Source organism: Neolamprologus brichardi, chromosome 8, assembly GCF_056152115.1.
Source record: "Neolamprologus brichardi isolate AB-2024 chromosome 8, ASM5615211v1, whole genome shotgun sequence".
NCBI lineage: Eukaryota > Metazoa > Chordata > Actinopteri > Cichliformes > Cichlidae > Neolamprologus > Neolamprologus brichardi.
The window spans coordinates 21,348,168-21,366,056 of record NC_142111.1 but is presented as its reverse complement, the minus strand read 5'-3'; the positions used below and the strand labels follow the sequence as shown (position 1 = coordinate 21,366,056).

Genomic DNA, 17,889 nt, shown 5'->3' with positions numbered 1-17,889 from the left:
TTGATCAGTAATTAAATGTCAGAAAAGAGTGAAAATGGTTCATTTCAGAAACTCTCTCTTGAAAAAAATGTCATAAAATACAACCAAAGAGTTTTCAGTCTGAGAGGCTAACGTTTGTGTGTGCAGGTAATTATTTTAGATCCAAAATTAAGTACAAATATAAAGTATATAGCGCTTTTTAGAATAATAATACACTAAAACGTTGCCGAATCATTAAGGTGTGGGGACTGCTTTGAATTTTAGAAAGGATTTGTATTTTACACAAAATCAGTCAGAATAATTAATATAAACCATGAAATAGTTACTTTTACGTTTTGAACTGACTGAACTTTTTCTTATAAAATGTTGGATATTTTTCTTTAAAAGAAGCCTTTTTTTAAAAGTATTTTTTGTTATCACTACAACTCATTGGATGACATTAATTTCATTTCATTCACGATTACAGCAAGACATTCAATTAGTGATTTGATTTGCACAGTTCTTATAGCAGTGATGAGGAGTTTAATGAAGGATGAGATGTGGCAAAAAAAAAAAAAAATCACTAAAAAGGGCTCAATAATACACTTTAAAACTCAAATGTATTTCATGTACTTATTACTATATTATATAAGAGTTTAAAGAACATCTGCTCACCTCCCACTTGGTCTCCTCGAGTCGAGGGCCCAGCTGGATCTTCTCATGCTCATACGAGGTGCAGCGCTCCTCAAGCTGCTCCCTCTCCTTCAGAAGCTGAGCAAAGTCCTCCTGCAGTTTCTTCTTCTCCTGCTGGAGCTGGAAAACCTGCAGCCATAAAAAGAAAAGAGAGAGAGAGAGGGATACACTTAAAACAATGCTTTGTTTTCAAAAGCCAACACTGAATATTCTTGTCTGAGGTTCTAACCTGCAGCTGAAGCACCTGCTGTGCACGCTGGGCTTTCTGAGAGGCGACCTGCATCCTGGTGGCACAGCCCTGCCTCAGCTCCTCCAGTTCCAGCTCAAAGCGCTTCTGCTTCTCCTCATAAACCTGTAAAGCAGAACAACCAGTGGCAGAGAGGTCAAAGTTCAGATCTGTGTAAGTTTAGGTAAAGCAAATGTCCTGCTTGGATATTTTGTTTGGAGGTCTCACCTGACATATTGCAGCTTCATTCTCATCCAGATTGTCTCTGAGTTGCTGCAGCTCCAGCTCTCTCTCCCTCAGTTTGTCCTCTAGATCCCTTACCACCCCCTCATAGCCTTCCACAGGGCCAGGAGAACGCCCACCGGACCCGCTGTCAGACAGAGGCTGCCCCCGCCCACTTATCGACCCAGAGCCTGTGCTCTTACTGGAGGAGGATCGCCCGCTGTCTGAGTTGGAGTGTCCATGTACAGTCACTGGCGGGGCGCTCTTCATGGGCTCTAGGTGGCCAGCGGAAGCCTCCCCCGACGGCAGGTTGTAGCTGGCAGCACTGTAAGGCGGCAGGCTAGAGAGGGAATTGCGTCCAGAGTCTGATAATGAGCAAGACTGGCTGTTACCACCAGCGGCGTTACGCCCACCACTATAGGAGCTACGCTTCTCAGAGCAGGAGGGCGACACATCTCTGTGGGTGGGGCTGAGCAGGTTCAGGTTGTTTTGGCTTTCTGGTGCATTGGCACAATGTCGAGGCGAGAGATACTGCATCGTGGAGCGGCTCTTGGGAATGACGGGTTTGAAGGCAGTGGGCCGCAGCACTGTTTTCTCCATATTCTAGTAAAAAGTAAAAAAGAGTGAATTTGATATAATCTAAAGCTTTACAAAGCAAAATTAAGCCTAAACAAAGCTGTGAATAAGTAGTTAAAATATATTTTATGTGACACAGGCCCTGCTTCTGGGAAATGGAGTCTTTATAGGGCAGACAAAACTGAATAATATGGTCCACATATATGGTATGCACTGTGGAGCCGCACACACTCACCTTCTCAAGTTTTCCTGACACTGGGATCAGTTTAGGAGGAGGTCCTCCAATATTTCCATTTAATCCTTTAATCTCGTCTACTTCACTTCCTGGGCTGCCAGGTGTCACATGACTATCATTCCAGTCACCTATGTAGTCCTCATTCAGATATGTGTAGTTCCCGTTCCCAGTCTCCTTCTCCAGCCCTCTGCTGGACGTCGTGGAGTTCTGTTTCTTGACTGGGGGAATGCTTTGCAGTAACAGATCCTGTTGGGGCGACTCGGAGTCCACGCAGGAAACTCCTGGTGTGGGCCGTCGGACTCTGGCTCCCAGCTCAACAATTGGGCGATGGTCCTGGTAGGGACCAGGGTGGGTGGTGATGAGGCTACCGACAGAACCCATAGGATCCAGAGTGGCCAGTGGCGCGTTGATGGGGGGGGAAGGGGCAGAAGGGTGTCGTCTGCGAGCTCCTCCACTCAGGCCTGAGGTGTGGGGCTCAGCAGATACAGGTAGAGGCTGAACCAGGGCCATGGTGGCAGCTCAGAGAGGTCACTCGTGCTGAAAAAGAACAAATGTGATAGTGTTAAATAGTGACAGACTGATATCGTTCCTTTTTCCCTCTGTCATGGGGACTGTTTCAAAGAGGGACACTCATAATAAATATGGCCCAAACTTCAAAATAACTACATCAGCATACTTTATGTTCAAGAAATCCCTGTATGATTTCAAATAGAGAAGAATCCTTACTCTGTTCTCAGGAATGGATAAAATCACCTCCCAGTGAGACCCGCCCAAGAAAAGCTCACTATGAGGTGTCCAGGAGGCCAAACCACTCAAACTGGCTCCTTTCAATGCACAGTATCATCTACTCTGTACCCCTCCCAAATGACCAAACTCCTCAGTCATCCATCAGAGGAAGGACATTTCAGTCGCTTGTATCCACAATCTGTCTTTCAAGATGACAGTAGATTTACCAGGACATCAACCTTCAAATTCAGCTCACACTTCATAACAGAACTATACAGAGTCCACATGACTGGCAATGCTAGGCCACTTTATCTGTTGACATCTCGCTCCAAAGTTCCTCCAAACGGAACAAGACATTTTTCCCCCCACACTAAAACAACATGAGTGCTAGGGCAAAAACAAACCAATGCCAAATACGTTAATAAAATATGTAAATGAATCAAAATTAACAACTGTCATTCTGTGGAGCTCCAGTTATCCATTTCCTGCACCATGAAAACATTGTTTTGGCTTAAGAGTAAGTCTCAAGTCCTCTGAAAGCCCTTCATAGGTGATTCCTTATAGAAAAATCTGTTAAATCTTAAAACATTTCCATCAGATGCTTCATGCTTTAATTTTTTGCCATGCATAATTTAACCTTTATACTATGAATATTTAATGAGTTACAATCACTCAACTACATAGGAGTGGATCTAAATTTTGCACTTCTTAATTCACATTATTTTTGCCCTCATTACTTAATAAAAACAGGAATTATCCACTTGAAATTTTCACAGCTGATAATCACATTTAACCTTTTAAAATCTGCAGCCAAATCAATTTTACACCCACTCCAAGTGTCACAATCTGAAGCTAAAAATCAGACTTTTGTTCAGTGAGATTTTTATGTAACCAACAGCATAACTGCACCAGTTTCATGTCTATGATGCAGATGAATAGAGACATGTATATTTGATCATTCACTGAAGAAAACTTCAAAGAGTACTTTTCTGGGGGGCTAAGTTTCCACCATGTAATATAGGTGGTTGGTTAAAGCAAGCTGGAGCGCACATTTTGATACCAGACTTACTTTTCTTACCATAATTCCTTCTATATCAAAACAATTTTTAATATAGTGATTTTTTTCACACTCAACTGTAGCTCAAGGCCGTGAAATGGAGAAACGACACAAGTGTTCACATCTTATGGTTAAAGTTTCAGCATATCCTTTAAGAAGTTTCTCAAAAACCTTGTAGGCCCTTGCTCAAAGAGAGTCTCAGGATCAGGAGGCTGAGCAAGTAGATGAAGACTGCGTGTTCCCCTCTAAAGTCATTTCATCTTATTTGGTGTGAAGCACTGACTGATTCTTCAATGATAACTGTCATAGTTAGGGCAAGGTCTTATATTAAGCCTTATAAAATCAAGTTGAATCTTAAGTACTTAAAGACAAAAATCAGTCACTGTCTGAGTGCAAACTAGCAAAACATGATAATCATAGCATTTTTCTATCAAAGGCTTTGTTAATAGTGTTTTCAAATAGCTGTGTCAAAACCTGTTGCTATAATATTTACTGATCTTATTCAGCAACTAAAGAAATGAGCTGAACTGGCATGTTTTTCTTTAAGACCTAACAAGAAGTGATTGCAGCATTCAAATCTCCCCACAGGGTTTCTTTCAAGGAATTTTTCTCACAGCGCCTATGACACAGACAACACAGAGATGATATACAGTAGACTGAAGGATACAAATATCCCACAAGACCATGGTGGGCCACACACAGACAGCCAGGGACAGGCCATTCATTATATCCATCCAAGCAGCACAAACAGGGCTTGAGGCATAGGGCAGCACAAGGAAGGGGTCTCTCTTCATTTGAGATGTAAAATGCCTCGTAACATGCTGGCATTTTCCCTGACAGCAACAAAGGCTACTGTCTCCACACATCTTATCAGCCTTAGGAACAACTGAAAAGTTCATAACTGTGGATAATACCACAAAAGGTAAAACACTGAGAAGAGGAGACAGGTTGAACTTGGCGTGGTACTTCTGCAGTGGGTGTTTAAAGCTACTAAGTAAAGGCAATAATACACAGAGAACAATTTTTAAAAAGCGTGACAGACTTACTTTTTCACTCCTTCACACGTCTGGTGGTAAATGTTGACATTATAACAGCAGGCACAACAGACTATGATATCAACAGTTTATTCCCGGCGCTGCCCAGCTGTCGAGCGTGAAGAACAATGGACAACAGGACGCCTGATGATGAGATCATCGTGTACAAAAACCAACAACGGAGCCTCTTGTAGACTAAAAACAACATCACGGTGAGTCAGACTGTCAGGATATCCAACCTGTGGGTGTGTCGTCGCCTTAAGTTTCAGAGAAGTCATTTAAAGTATGACAGGAATTCAGTTTTCACTACGTCACTCACACGTTTTGGTTGTTTACATGCACCCATGTCTCTTTTCCCACCTGTTTTCTAATCCCTAGTTAGGCCTCAGGCCTTTCGACCACATGTAAACTGTGTTTTAAGTCACTCAAAACTTTTTTTTTCTTCTTCTTTTTTTTTTTAAAGCCAACACCAAATAGGGAGAAGATGTTCAGAAGTTGAATTGCATGTAGCTATGTGGAAAAGGAAAAGGAGGATACTTTTATCTCCGTTTCTGACATCACAAACATGGTTCTGTGTTATTGTTTGCGAGCTTATTAATAGCCAATGTTTCCACATCAGTTTTTTGCATTTTCGTGAGAAATATATATATTTCAAAATAAAAGTAGAAAATCCCGGTTTAAAAAATAAAAATAAAAACCCCACCTGTGAGGCTGTAGCATATATCCTGTTTCCTCCCTAGTGTTTGTCTGTCTAGCTCTGTGCTGTTTTTGTTCCTTGATGTGCTCCCTTGTGCGTGTCATGTTTTCCTAGTTTAACTTCTGCTCTTCCTGATGGTTTCCAGAGAAGTCAAATAAAGGAGGAGTCCTGCATTTAGCTCCTCTCTATGCCACACATCATGGCACCTGCTGCTTAAAAAATAAATATGAAAAAAAAGAAAGAGGTGTTTTGCTTTTTTATAATTTGATCAAACTGATCTACTTGTATCTCAAATATTTTTGTATTTTATAGCTGATTAATTATTATTACCCACCCAGGCGGTGATCATGGAAATCAGCTAGTTCTAAATCTATTACAAGGCATTTTGTATTTTTTTCCTTATAAGATGAACTCTCCAAGATTGTAACCATTTTTGTTTTTATTAAATTGTTCTTCCAGGTTAACAATATAGTGTTAGGGTTACCCCCATCAGAGGGTCAGTGTTTTTGTAATTGGTCTGGGAGAAAAATAGGAATAAACATTAAAAGAACTAAAGAAAATTATAATAAAATAAAAAAAACTTAAAACAGAATGCACAGTAGCGGTTAGCACCGTCACTTCACAGCAAGAAGGGTTTAAATCTACCACCCACCCGGGGCCTCTGTGTGGCGTTAGCATGTTCTCTCTCTCTGCCTGTGTGGGTTCTCCCACGGTCCACAGACATGCATGTTAAGTTATCTGGTGATTGTAGATTGGCTGAGTGTGAACATTTGTCTGTCTCTCTGTGATAGCCCCGTGATAAGACTGGTGACCTGTCATGGGTGAAGCACTAGCCCATAGCAGCTGGGATAAGCTGCTGTACCCCTTTTGGATAATTGGATGGCTGCATAAACTAACTATAACCCTCTCGACCAACCTTTTGACCTTTAACGTTGACACTTATTGTGAAGTAGGCTTGCAGAGTTTCTAGCCAAACAGCTGTGCCAAGTCATTTTCCAACCTACTAGGTTCACAGGTTTCTTAAAGCTTTTGCTGTGATTCAACTGTGATTATCACATGTTAATCAGCACCGTGGAAACCTGGCTGATCCCAAGCTATTGTATGTTCAGTAGATAGTGAAAATGCAAAGAAATGAGAGAGCATTTTAGTCCAATGTCTGTTAATATGTTTAGTGTGTCTTGGTACTCTCACATAGCAAACTTTTAGAGGTGGTACAGCTTTAACAAGAAAAGTATTGATTACATTACATCACTCTGCTGCTATTAGAAAGTCAAAAATCCATTAGCTTCTGGGCAACTGGGATCTGCCCATTGATCATCTTTGGTTAGTCAGTTAATGGACTTTTAAATTGAAACTCCATTAAACAAAAAAAAAAATTAAATCAGTGTCAGCATGAAGGAAAAGTAAATGAATAGCAGCCGGAGCAACATGTGGTGTTGTGGATCAGACTTAACGGTCCCCAGAGGCAGAGCAAGGAGGATTAATCTCATGCGATTTCTCTATACACTGATAAAACTAATTCATCCATGACAATATTTATTACAAATAATCCCATGTGAATAGCATGGAATGAGAATGACTGAGTAACTGCTATTAGAAAAAGAAAGCCTCAAACCTAAAATTGCCTTTCTTAATACTGAGATTAAAGAAACCCCAGAAGATTATCTCCAGCCAACTCTACAGCTTATTTCAATGAGAAAATTCCTCCAGGCTGATTTAAAAAGCACCAGTTAGTGAACTCACCCGGCTGCATCACAAATAAATTTAAAATCTTTTTTGCTGTGACATATGATTATTTCAAGCTCCATATCGACTCGTTGCTTTACGTGACTCACAATTCATAGCAATCTTTGTTCATCTTATACCAAGCATTTTCATAATAAATAAGTTGTATGAGAAAAATCGTTAACTTAAAAAGGCTGCCAGTGTTTTGTGGTTCAATAAATCTTTTTGTATAAGATGGTCATGAAGAATGTGCATTTAATACATTAATCCTTCAGGGCAGAGAAACACTTCTCTCTAGTGCTGCTTCAACATTTATCTTTATCATGCTATGATCACAAGGTAGCAGCACTCTAAACCATACCCTACTTTATTTGTTTATGTTTCTGTAGATGGCATCATAATTTTTAAGTTTTAATTTAATTAAAAGTGAACATCATGTTGTATTAAATGAGACATTAAACTACTAAAATCACAGATTAATCAAGAAACTTTATATTCTTCCTCAGATTTCTACACAGTCTAACAAATTTCTGCAGCTGAAGGAGTCGCCCCCTGATGGTCATTAGGAATAATGCCAGTTTTTCGCAACATCTATTGTTTGTCCAACCTATACCCAAGGGAAAGCTTTACTTTATGTAAAAGTACCCAAAAATGTTAAACTGCCACAGATTGATGATGATGTGCTCATACTTGAGCTCTCCCAACTGCAAACTGTTTATATACTAAACCTAAACCTTTTTCAATACTTCTTTTGCAATAAAAAGTTTGAATATTTATGCAACAACTAGACAAGGAATTCTAGTTCAGTCTCCTCCTTACGTTTGGTTTCCACAGGTCTTTATTCCTGATCACTGAGTCCATTTGTTGCCCTCAGTCTCCCCAGAATGAGCTCTAATCCCTCAAGATAACTAAAACTATGCAGGCACTCTTCTAGGCGAAGCACATGGGGTCTCAAAGTGTTTTTAAAGCCCCCGTCATGTTCATGCAGTCCTAGTTTCCCTTTTGTTGTCACAGTGACTGGGGGCCTCAAACATTAGAAGGGGAAAGAGGAAAGAAAAGGGGAGGAGGGGGTCATAGGGCTGACAGGAAGACCAGGACCCCTTCTTAGCATCTTAAAGCCTCCAGTCCTGCTATAGCTTTTACAATCTTCCACATGCTCCCACTTCCCTAATTGAAGATAAATGGACAATAACAGCTAATGGTAGTGGAAGGGAACTATAAAGAGGGGCTGATGGATATAATATACTTATATTATGGTTTACAAATATTCTGTGGATGGGCACAATTTGCCATTTTCCTTGTAGATTAAATGTGTCAAATACCTTTATATTACTACATGATATCTCATGTGATATAGAGTACTGACGCCAGTATTAAAACACGGTTCTTATCCCTTTTATATATTTTATGCATAAAGCAACATCAGACTCAACTTACAAGTTTCCTAATAAAAAATTATCAAAATGATCATTTTAATTGAGTAAATTTATACATTTACTAAATTAATTTAGTAAAATTATAAATCACAAGAAGTCAGAGACATTTTCTGACATGTAAAAACAGCTGAATTGAAATAGCGAGCTAATATGATACATTAGCAAATTAAATGCATGCAACTCTTGTCTAGAAATCACTAATACAATGTTGTTGAGGCCCAGCACCCAGTCAAGGCATCCACTTGGGCCCATGCGCGCACACACATGCACACACAAAAACACCGCATGGAATGCAAGTAATATTAAAACCACCCCCAGTGTCCACTGTGTCAGCTGATTGTGAATGTGAGCAGACTGTTTTTGTCTGGGAAAGGCTTTGAAGGCTTTAATGCCCCTCGGTCAGCCAGTCACTCCTCCAGCAGCAGGAATGTGTGGCACTCCAGCTGAGGAGGAGACCAAACATGAGCAGTGGTCAGTGTGGGGTCGTGTCGAGTCTGCAGCCACCCATTTTCTGATGTCTCATCACTCAAAAGCCACAGGTTGCAAGACGAGATGTAGAGTAATATTTCTTCCGCGTCAGACATTTTTCATTGCGGCAGGCAACAGTAGCAGTCTTAGGAAATCTGCTGTCACACAGAGGCATCAGGATTTTATCCTCTAAGCTTTCAGTGCTGACAGTTTTATAGGGTTACTTGTATAGATGGAGCACCGGAGAAGCAGCATAGAGAGAATCTGCAATTGCGGCACTTTTTAAAACGTAATAATTCAGCATAAAGTTATGTGGATCAAAATATTACAAAATAAAAGTCAAAGCATTATAAAGTACACACTTTTCACTACAACACTTAATGAAGCTCTCTAGGTAGGAATGATCTGATCAATTTATTTTAGGAACATTGACCATATACTCTTGTATTGTAAAAGATACCCCTCACCAAGAGATGATAATGACATCTCTTGGAACAGAAGAGTCGCAACTGGGTTATGTAGCTTACAAGTCTGCAGCAACTGTGCAATGTTATCGTGTCAATATGGCCAAGAATCTCTGACGAATGTTTCCAGCACCTTGCCGACTCTGCCATTGAGAATTAAAGCCGTTCTGAAGCAAAAGGGGATCCAAACTACCACCAGTAAGGTGTACCTACTAACGTGTCTGGTGAGTGTATATCTCGTTTGAAAGAGGTCACTTTCTCGTCACACCTTGTCAAATGACTGCAAATGTTAAGAAAATATTATACTGGCTAAATAAAAAGCAATAGTGAACACTTCTGAGTAAATCATAGTGGCTCAAATTTCAACTGAAATTACTGATCTTGACCTTCCTCGTCTTCCTCCCCTCCCTCTGAGATTGCTTCCATCCACAGCTGGCATCAACCTTCAAACTCATCCTAGCTGGCTGTACAGCACTTTCACCGGGATATTTTTGGTTAAATTACACCATTAGTAACAAGTGTGAACAATTTTGAGCTGTTGTGTTTAATAAATGACACCTGTGCTGTAGCTGTGTTTACCTTCTGCTGCCAGTGGTTGGCATAAAGCTTTACAAGTGAATTACTGTGCAAATTCGTTCTTTAGTGAGTGAAAATGTGTTTAGAGTTTTGCAAGAAGGTTAAATTGGCTCTGCAAAGTCTGTCAGGGGTGACTGATTCAATAAACTGGCTTAGGGCTGAGAATTTGGTTCAGTGAATGGGAATTCACGTTATTCTAAAAAAAATCCACCATGTTTTTAGAATAAAGGTGTTAAAGGTGCAAACACAAGAGGGTAGTTTCTAATCTGTGGCAAGTTTAACTTTGTGGAGTCACACATGCAGCTGCTGAAGGGGGAAAGGTAAATACAATAGGGAGCTTTAGGTGCCGTGACCTTTCTCCGAGGGAAACAGGAACTTCCAATCAGCAAGTTTTTGTTACCGGTAGGGAAGGGCCAGTGCTAGCTGATTTGTAGAGACTACACTTTCAAAATAAATGTTCGGGACTCTCCATCAGTAAAACACAGCAATGGCATCAGAAGGATGAAAAAATAAAAATATGTATGCTAAAATGATTTCCCAAATATACTTGGGTGGCCGTTAAAATACCTGGGCTGTCCTCCCAAGTAAAGTCTATGTCCAGGGAAAGACTGGATCATAACCATCCCTTTGGAAAATGCTCCCAATCTACTTCAGTTTCATTCATGCATTTAAAACCAGCATTTGCTAAATGCTAAACATCTTTGCTTCTTCCGTTTTGTAGATTTTTTGTTATTATAATTTCTAACAAGAAAAAAAAGAATACCAGAAATATGAAGACTTAAAAAAAGGCTGCCACAAAAGCAGTTCAATATTGTGTACGACGGAGACAACATAGAACTTAGAAGTGTGTAGAGTTCACTCCATACTGGACATAAAACAGGTGCTCTACTTTCAAAGAGTGCAGTCAGTAAGCCTGCTTTGGTGCTTTACAACCCACTCCTTGAGTGGAGCCTCAGTGTGAACATGCAAACAGAGTAAGAGTTTGTAAGTACAGGCTGCAGGCGCCTATAAAAGCTGGCCAATCAGCTTTTATAGTCTGGACGGCCCATGTGATCTGCATTAAGTTTAATTTATGACTTAATATATAAGGTATATACAGACCATTAGAGCTACAAAAATGAGAAAATCTTCATGACTACACTTGTGGAATTTATTTACATAAATGTATTTCGAGTGTATTAACATTTTGTTTTATAGAGATATACGTGGCTACTGTATACTGATTAGCACAAGGATAACAACTCTCTTAAACAAAATATTAATATGCTGTAATTATATCCAGCACACCCATGTGCTTGTGCTAATCAGTACACCACAGTATACAGATTAGCACAAACATTGTTGAAATGCGTAGTAAGAGTTTAACCAGGTACTATAAATCATGGAGTAGCTGACACTGAGCAGCAACCTTGGAGCTGAGAAGTGAAGCCAATCTGTAAATGCCAAAAAACTGCAGTTCTTCCAATGACCATGTTAAAATATCCAACTATGTTTATAGCCCAGTAATGACATCTATGGCTGGTTTCCCACTTCAGAACAACTGTACAAATGGGTAAGGGGCCACTTTGAGTTACAGGTGTAGCCATTGGCTTGACTTCACCTCAGTCAATTCCACTGAACTGGATCTCAGCAGTGTCCGTGCTGTTGGCACGTTTTGCATAATTTTTAGTTAAATTATCTGACTGATATTATGCATTGCTATGCGTTACAAACCATCCAAGACATTTGGGCTTTACTTCAAGTGAGTTAAATTCTAGTTTTCTGTTTAATCAGTTTGTTACTTAGCACCAATAAGCATCCCTACAGTTTATGAACACAGCTTGCTAACCAAGCATGGCAGTGTTAGCTGTTGGCTTGAAACTCCACAATCTCATCCAAATATGGTCACTTCTGGCTTTAAAAGCCCATCCAAAAACATAGCATTAGTCAAAACACACTGACAGTGAGGCCTTAAAGTCTAGAAGCAAATGAGTTATGGTATGGCTGTGTCTATCTTTTACATACAGTCTATGCTTATGACCCTCCAATGTCAGCTTTTTGCCACAAAAGACAGACTAGAGGTTTGCTACTACATTAAATAGCTTCTAAATGCTTTGTCCCTTATATTCATGCAAAGAAGAGATTTATTAAGAGACAGGACATTATTAAAACCCCATCATTTTAACAACTTTGAACCTGCCCTTAAAACGAAAAAGTTCTTTCACACATCTTCATTTCTGTGGTGAAATAAGGAACAAAAATCAATAAAGAGAGATCAATACATTCACAAAGAAATGCTGAGGATTCAGTCTACAGGATCAGACTATATGCTGCACATAAAATGTGAAGGAAAGTCTGCAGTCTGCTCTGAAAAACTCCACTCAGGCAGGCTGCTCCAATCACAGCGGCATATTTTATTACACGTACAGCAGTAAACTGTAGATACATTTCAGCAGCATTCTCTGGCATGCGTGGCAACCTTTCGTCTGACTGCATCTGAGATTGGCAATTAGAGACGCAAACAGTATAAAAGCCTTTTTATAGAGGCCGTTTATAAAGATACAGTATATGCAGTTTATTAGCCATGCCCTTTAAAACTGCAACGTCACACAAACCTGCTTTGAGACAAACTGAAAGAGCCTACTCTAAGTCCTCCTTTGTTAGCGCCACACCATAAACACACATCCACAACCACAGAGGTGAGTCTAAAAATATTCCAACACCAGGTGAAGTGTTGGAACTGGAAAAAAGTTGTATTATCCCAGCCCTCATCCGAGACTCAGAGGTGCTAGGAGCAACAGCTCGGACTCAAAGAAGAACATGGGCAGAAAGAAGTAAAGAAGAGAGAGCTTCAGTTTTCCCCAGAGAGGGTCCACATGAGGGAACAAACAAATGAGTCTAGAGATCCCCTCCTCCACTCTCCATCAAACTTCTGAATCCAACTCTCTCTTTCTGTCACACCCCCAATCTCCTTATTCTTTCCCCTCATACTGGAAACTGGAACACAGAGAGAAAACTGTGACAAAGCTATTTTGGTTCGTAGACAAACTACCTTTCCACAGGCAGACACCTCAGTGCCCCGACAAACACCCCGGTTATCATGCCAAAAGGTAATGTTCCCAAGCAAACTTTTTCAGACAACTCAAATAAATAAAACCAATATTAGATTCCCCAAGAGAATAACTGAATAAAAAAGGGAATAAAAAACCTTTAGAAACTGTAATTAACAGCTGAAAGGTGCTATGAATATGTACCACATATAACTGTGATAAATATTAGACCACAAAACACCTTCTGAATCATTCAGTAAGTAAACCCCAAACCATTTATCATTACACAACACTCAAATCCATTAAAACATTAAGGGCTGGCCTTCAAAAAATATAAAACCATAATTTAGCCCTTTTTCTCTTTTCTGCAGTGACTAATCGTCGTTTTGATGCTGAAAGACTGTCTATAAAATGTCAGGCTATATAACAAAAAGACAGAAAAATCACAAATAGAGTGCAGTTCAAATGCTAAACATATGATTTAGACCTGACGAAGAGAAAAACAACAAGTCATTACATTTGAGGCAGGAAAAATACAAGAATAAAGACCAACAAGTCAGCCATTACAGTGGTATTTTGTACCGTGTGGTTTTCCTGTAAGTCGGGACTTAACGCCACCCTTCTAGAACCTTTTTGACATAAATATTACCTTTTTGAAGCCCATGCATACTGCATTATAAGTAGTTCCACTATACAGAAGTGGTGACCAGTATATTTAAAATATTTGACTAAACAGGCATTTTTCTACATTTATGGTCCATTTGCAAAATATTTTGCTATGAAGTAAGAGAGATTCTGGATTTAAAACATAGAAATGCACTTTCCAATGACCATGATGCTCTAAAAGCTACTTTCAGATGCTCACTTATTCCCAAAGGGTCTCCACACCAAGTAGTTCTGCATGTTTGATTTGGCGTTTTTTGTCCTTTCTGACATAGCCCCAAAAGGCATTTGTGTCCTCCTGGGATCAAACAGGGGATCTTTCACCTGTTAGGCAAATGTGTAAACAGAGGCCCTTACGCTTAAACTTTACTATACAGTAACCTCTACTTGCCACCCATGCACTACTGAGCAGCTACAGAAGAGTAATCAGTGAAAGGTCATGGCAGTTTTTTCCACCTTTTTTTTTGCCTACAGCTACTGTTAACTATGAAATCTTACAGTTATTAAAAACAATACTGATGTTTAACAATTTCTGCTTATTTAGACTGATTGGGAGTCTAAACCTAAAGATATTTAATTCTTACTTTAAGGAGATTATAAAAATTTACATGGCATACTGATTAGGAAAACAATAAGTGCATGCTGATAAGCTAACAGAGTAATCAACTAATTGTTTACATTTCTTTACACAAATGTAAAAATTCTTCTCTTTTTACCTTAATGTACAATAATCCTCTGTAACTTTCAGTCACAGTGGGACTCCCACTGTGAATGTCAAACACCGTCCATCACTTTCAATGGCCAGGTAATTAAAAGGTAACTTCCTGTTTCTCCAACGGTTTTTTCCTGCGAGTCTCTTACCCCAGTTTGTTCCTTGCATAGCTGCTCTAATGTCTGACCAGCTCCTGATCATCCAGCCTCCTGCCCCTTCGTGTCTCACTCCGTTCCTGTTTCTCTGTTTCTGACCAACCCTCCTGAGAGGGAAAAAACTTCTCTAAAACCCCCCTTCCCCAAAAAAGAAACCGCTCATTCTCAAGGCAAATGCCACCAATGTGAATGAGAGCACAGTCCCCTCCCCTTTCCCTGCTTTTCACTCTCTTTCATGCATCCCACCTCCTCCTCCTCTCAGCACTACCCAGCCCCTCTCTGACATATGCACACCTCCTCTCGCCATGCTCCACTCCTCTGCCATTTCCTTTGACTAAAGAAACTATACTCTGCAAGGTCCTCTACTGCCATTGTCAGGCAGTTAAAAGAAGAGGATGCAAGGGAAGGGGGGAAAAAGCTGTCAGTTAAAGATCATTCTGATCTCTCCACACATTTTAAACAAAGTAAAAAATAAAAAATAAAGTGGTGCTGCATCTCACTCTGTAAAGGTGCAGAACCCCCTGCAACCCTGAAGTGGCTAAATGAATGGATGGCATTATTAGCTGTCCAAATTGAGTCTTTAAAGAAGACGTGGTAAACACTAAGATTTAGAGTGAAATTGTAGTTTTATGGAACTACAGATAAAGGAGCCTGTTTAATTAACTCCCAGAAAGGATTAAAACAGGTAATTATGCTACGAATTATTAATTAGAAGAAGCTGCCACTGAAAGATTAGAACTGGTTTACCTTAAAGGAAAAACAGCCAAGTGAGGATTTTGATATTTTAAGAAGCAATTCTGGATGTAAGACATGCAGACACATTTAAAAACAACATGGTAATGATGATCCCTGCTCTAAAAAGTCTCATGAAAACAAATGCCAGTGAAAAATACAAACGAGAGCAAAGTATATAATGAGCCGTAGTACTACAACTAAAGCAGTATCCTGCACAATCACCTCGCAATAGAATTGTTAAGGTACTCCACACACAATGATTTTGGGGGTTTGAGCAGTAAGCGGCTACAGGTAGGAATAGATGGTGCTAAGCAAGCACAACAACAATAAGGGTTTCATATAATATATGGATATATTTTATACCTGCATTATATTTTAGCATTTCAATGTCTTGGGGGTTGTACATAAAGTGATAACATCCGTTTGCAAACAGCTGCATATTTGCTCCAAGCATCTGTGAAAGGGACAGTTGAAATTTTTACAGAAGTGACGAACAGCTCTATAAATAAACACTGTTTACATTTCAACTGGTTTAACTGGTGCAGGAATCTAGTGTACATGCTTTGATAATAAAAAAAAAAAGAAAAGAAAGTACAACGACTCTTGAGCACTTTTGTCTGGTTCAGGTTTCATTTTTAAAAGTGCTTTACAAGTGTTTTCAAAAGATTGAGGTTCTATTTATTCAGTGGGCAAGGGGGCTGTCGTGTCGTGTGCACACAAGTATTTATTGTGAAAGCATTGGAGCCTCCATTCACAGCACACACCCACACGCTTTGTGACAAAAACATTCTTCAGTCTTGGACTGCAGCTAGCGATTGTAGTCGTTTTTCTGCTCTATGGCCTCTGAAAGTTCAGCATCGTGGCACATGAATCAGTTCTCCTCCTGTTGGTTCTGGTTAACACGGCCCTTCAGATTACAGCATATTTTCAGAGCAGGAGGAGGAACAAAGTGGACATGAAGTACATCTGACAGCAAGATGGTATTTCACTGGATTATTATTCACTTTTAATGAACCCAGAAACCAGGAGATTAAGAATCTCTTGTCTGGATTAGTGCTACCAGAACTCAAAAAACCCTCCTTTTTTAAAATATTTGATTATATAATCTCATTTAGAATATACACTGTCAGCCCTTGTCCAGACAGACAGCATTAACTTTGCATGTTTTTCCAGTGGTGGGAGAAACCAAAGCTCCTGGGGAAAACCCACACAACCACCGGGAGAAAATGCAAACTGTCTAGATTCAAACCAGGACTCTCTTGCTTTATGACAATATTGCTAACTAATTAAGCCACCATGCTGTCTAAATGAAATAAAAGAAACTACACATGGCCACAAAACTATCCACTAGAGAAAGTGTTTAGAGCGAGCTTGGCAGCACTGAACTTTCAAATTAATCAAATCAGTCTTATTTATATAGCACCAATTCACAACAATAGTCACCTCAAGGTGTATTCTATTGAGAGAACCCCAGCAATCATAAAATTCTATATGAGCAAGCACTTGGCAATGGTGGGACGAGAGAACTGCCTTTTAAGAGGAAGAAACCAGGTTCAGGTAGGTGCGGGTATCTAGTGCAACCAACTCTGGGGTGAGAGGAAAGAGAAGAGACCACAAAGAGACCACGAATAACAAATGAGACAAAACATTAACTATAGGAGAGAACAGATAAAAGTTACAGACAAGCATATAAATGCATCAGGAATTAAAAGAGGGAAGTAGACGGGTGGTGATGAATGCCAAGTGTATCATAGGAAATTCCTCAGCAGGCTGAGCCTATTCCAGCAAAACCAAAAAGAACCTCATCCAGCCCCAACTACAAAAGTCTGAAGCCCAATTTTAAAAGCAGAGATGATGTTGACAATGTACACCCTCTCCATCTTCTCTGTTTCATATGTGGTTCTAGACCTTAAATACAACCCAAACGTCTGCAAGCTCTCTATTGATATATTCAATCAATTATACAATTCCCTCATTCCCTTCACTGCAGAAATTAAGAAAATACTAAAACAAATCACCAAATATAGTTATAGTGGGTATAAATAGAGGTATGGTTTATACAGTTTCCACCAACATTTGAGACAAATATTTGTTTCTTAAGTTTCTAAATGCTGCCCTGTTAATCTCGCATGTCTGCTTTTAGTGTTGTGTGGGTATAGGTTGAGTAACAATTTAAATTTATTAAAGTTTCATGCATGTTGGCTTACTCTTATACCAGCATTACTAACTGAACTTCAATTTAGGATTATCAGACAGTAATCGCAGTTTAATCGAGGATATGACATGCTGAAGTTTATTCCAACATGGCTTTGGCAGCATTCAGCGTTTGCCTCGACCTGTAAGCCACCATCTGGTCAATAAACATGAAAAAAAGGAAAAAGGAAACAGGAGATGGTGTAGTCAGTGTAGCTCAGTTGCTCCCACATAAAGAGAGGGCTAAAGTAGGGTACGAGAAGTAGGCTATGCCCTGCCACCACCGCCTTACACACATACAAACACAGA

General features: G+C 39.7%; 1 protein-coding gene across 4 annotated transcripts in view; it reads right to left on the bottom strand.

The window, feature by feature from the left end:
- Positions 1–17,889, bottom strand: part of LOC102784246 (leucine zipper putative tumor suppressor 2 homolog) — a 43,375-nt gene that overhangs the window by 4,087 nt on the left and 21,399 nt on the right. The window contains exons 1-5 of one of the 4 annotated variants that reach the window (XM_035907881.2): positions 14,647–14,765; positions 1,911–2,447; positions 1,106–1,702; positions 881–1,003; positions 634–780 (exon numbers count right to left, since the gene is read on the bottom strand). In XM_035907881.2, the coding sequence (XP_035763774.2) occupies positions 634–780; positions 881–1,003; positions 1,106–1,702; positions 1,911–2,420 (1,377 nt within the window). In that variant the 5' untranslated portion in view covers positions 2,421–2,447; positions 14,647–14,765. The other 3 variants (XM_087844811.1, XM_006790914.3, XM_006790913.3) reach the window with 3 other exon arrangements.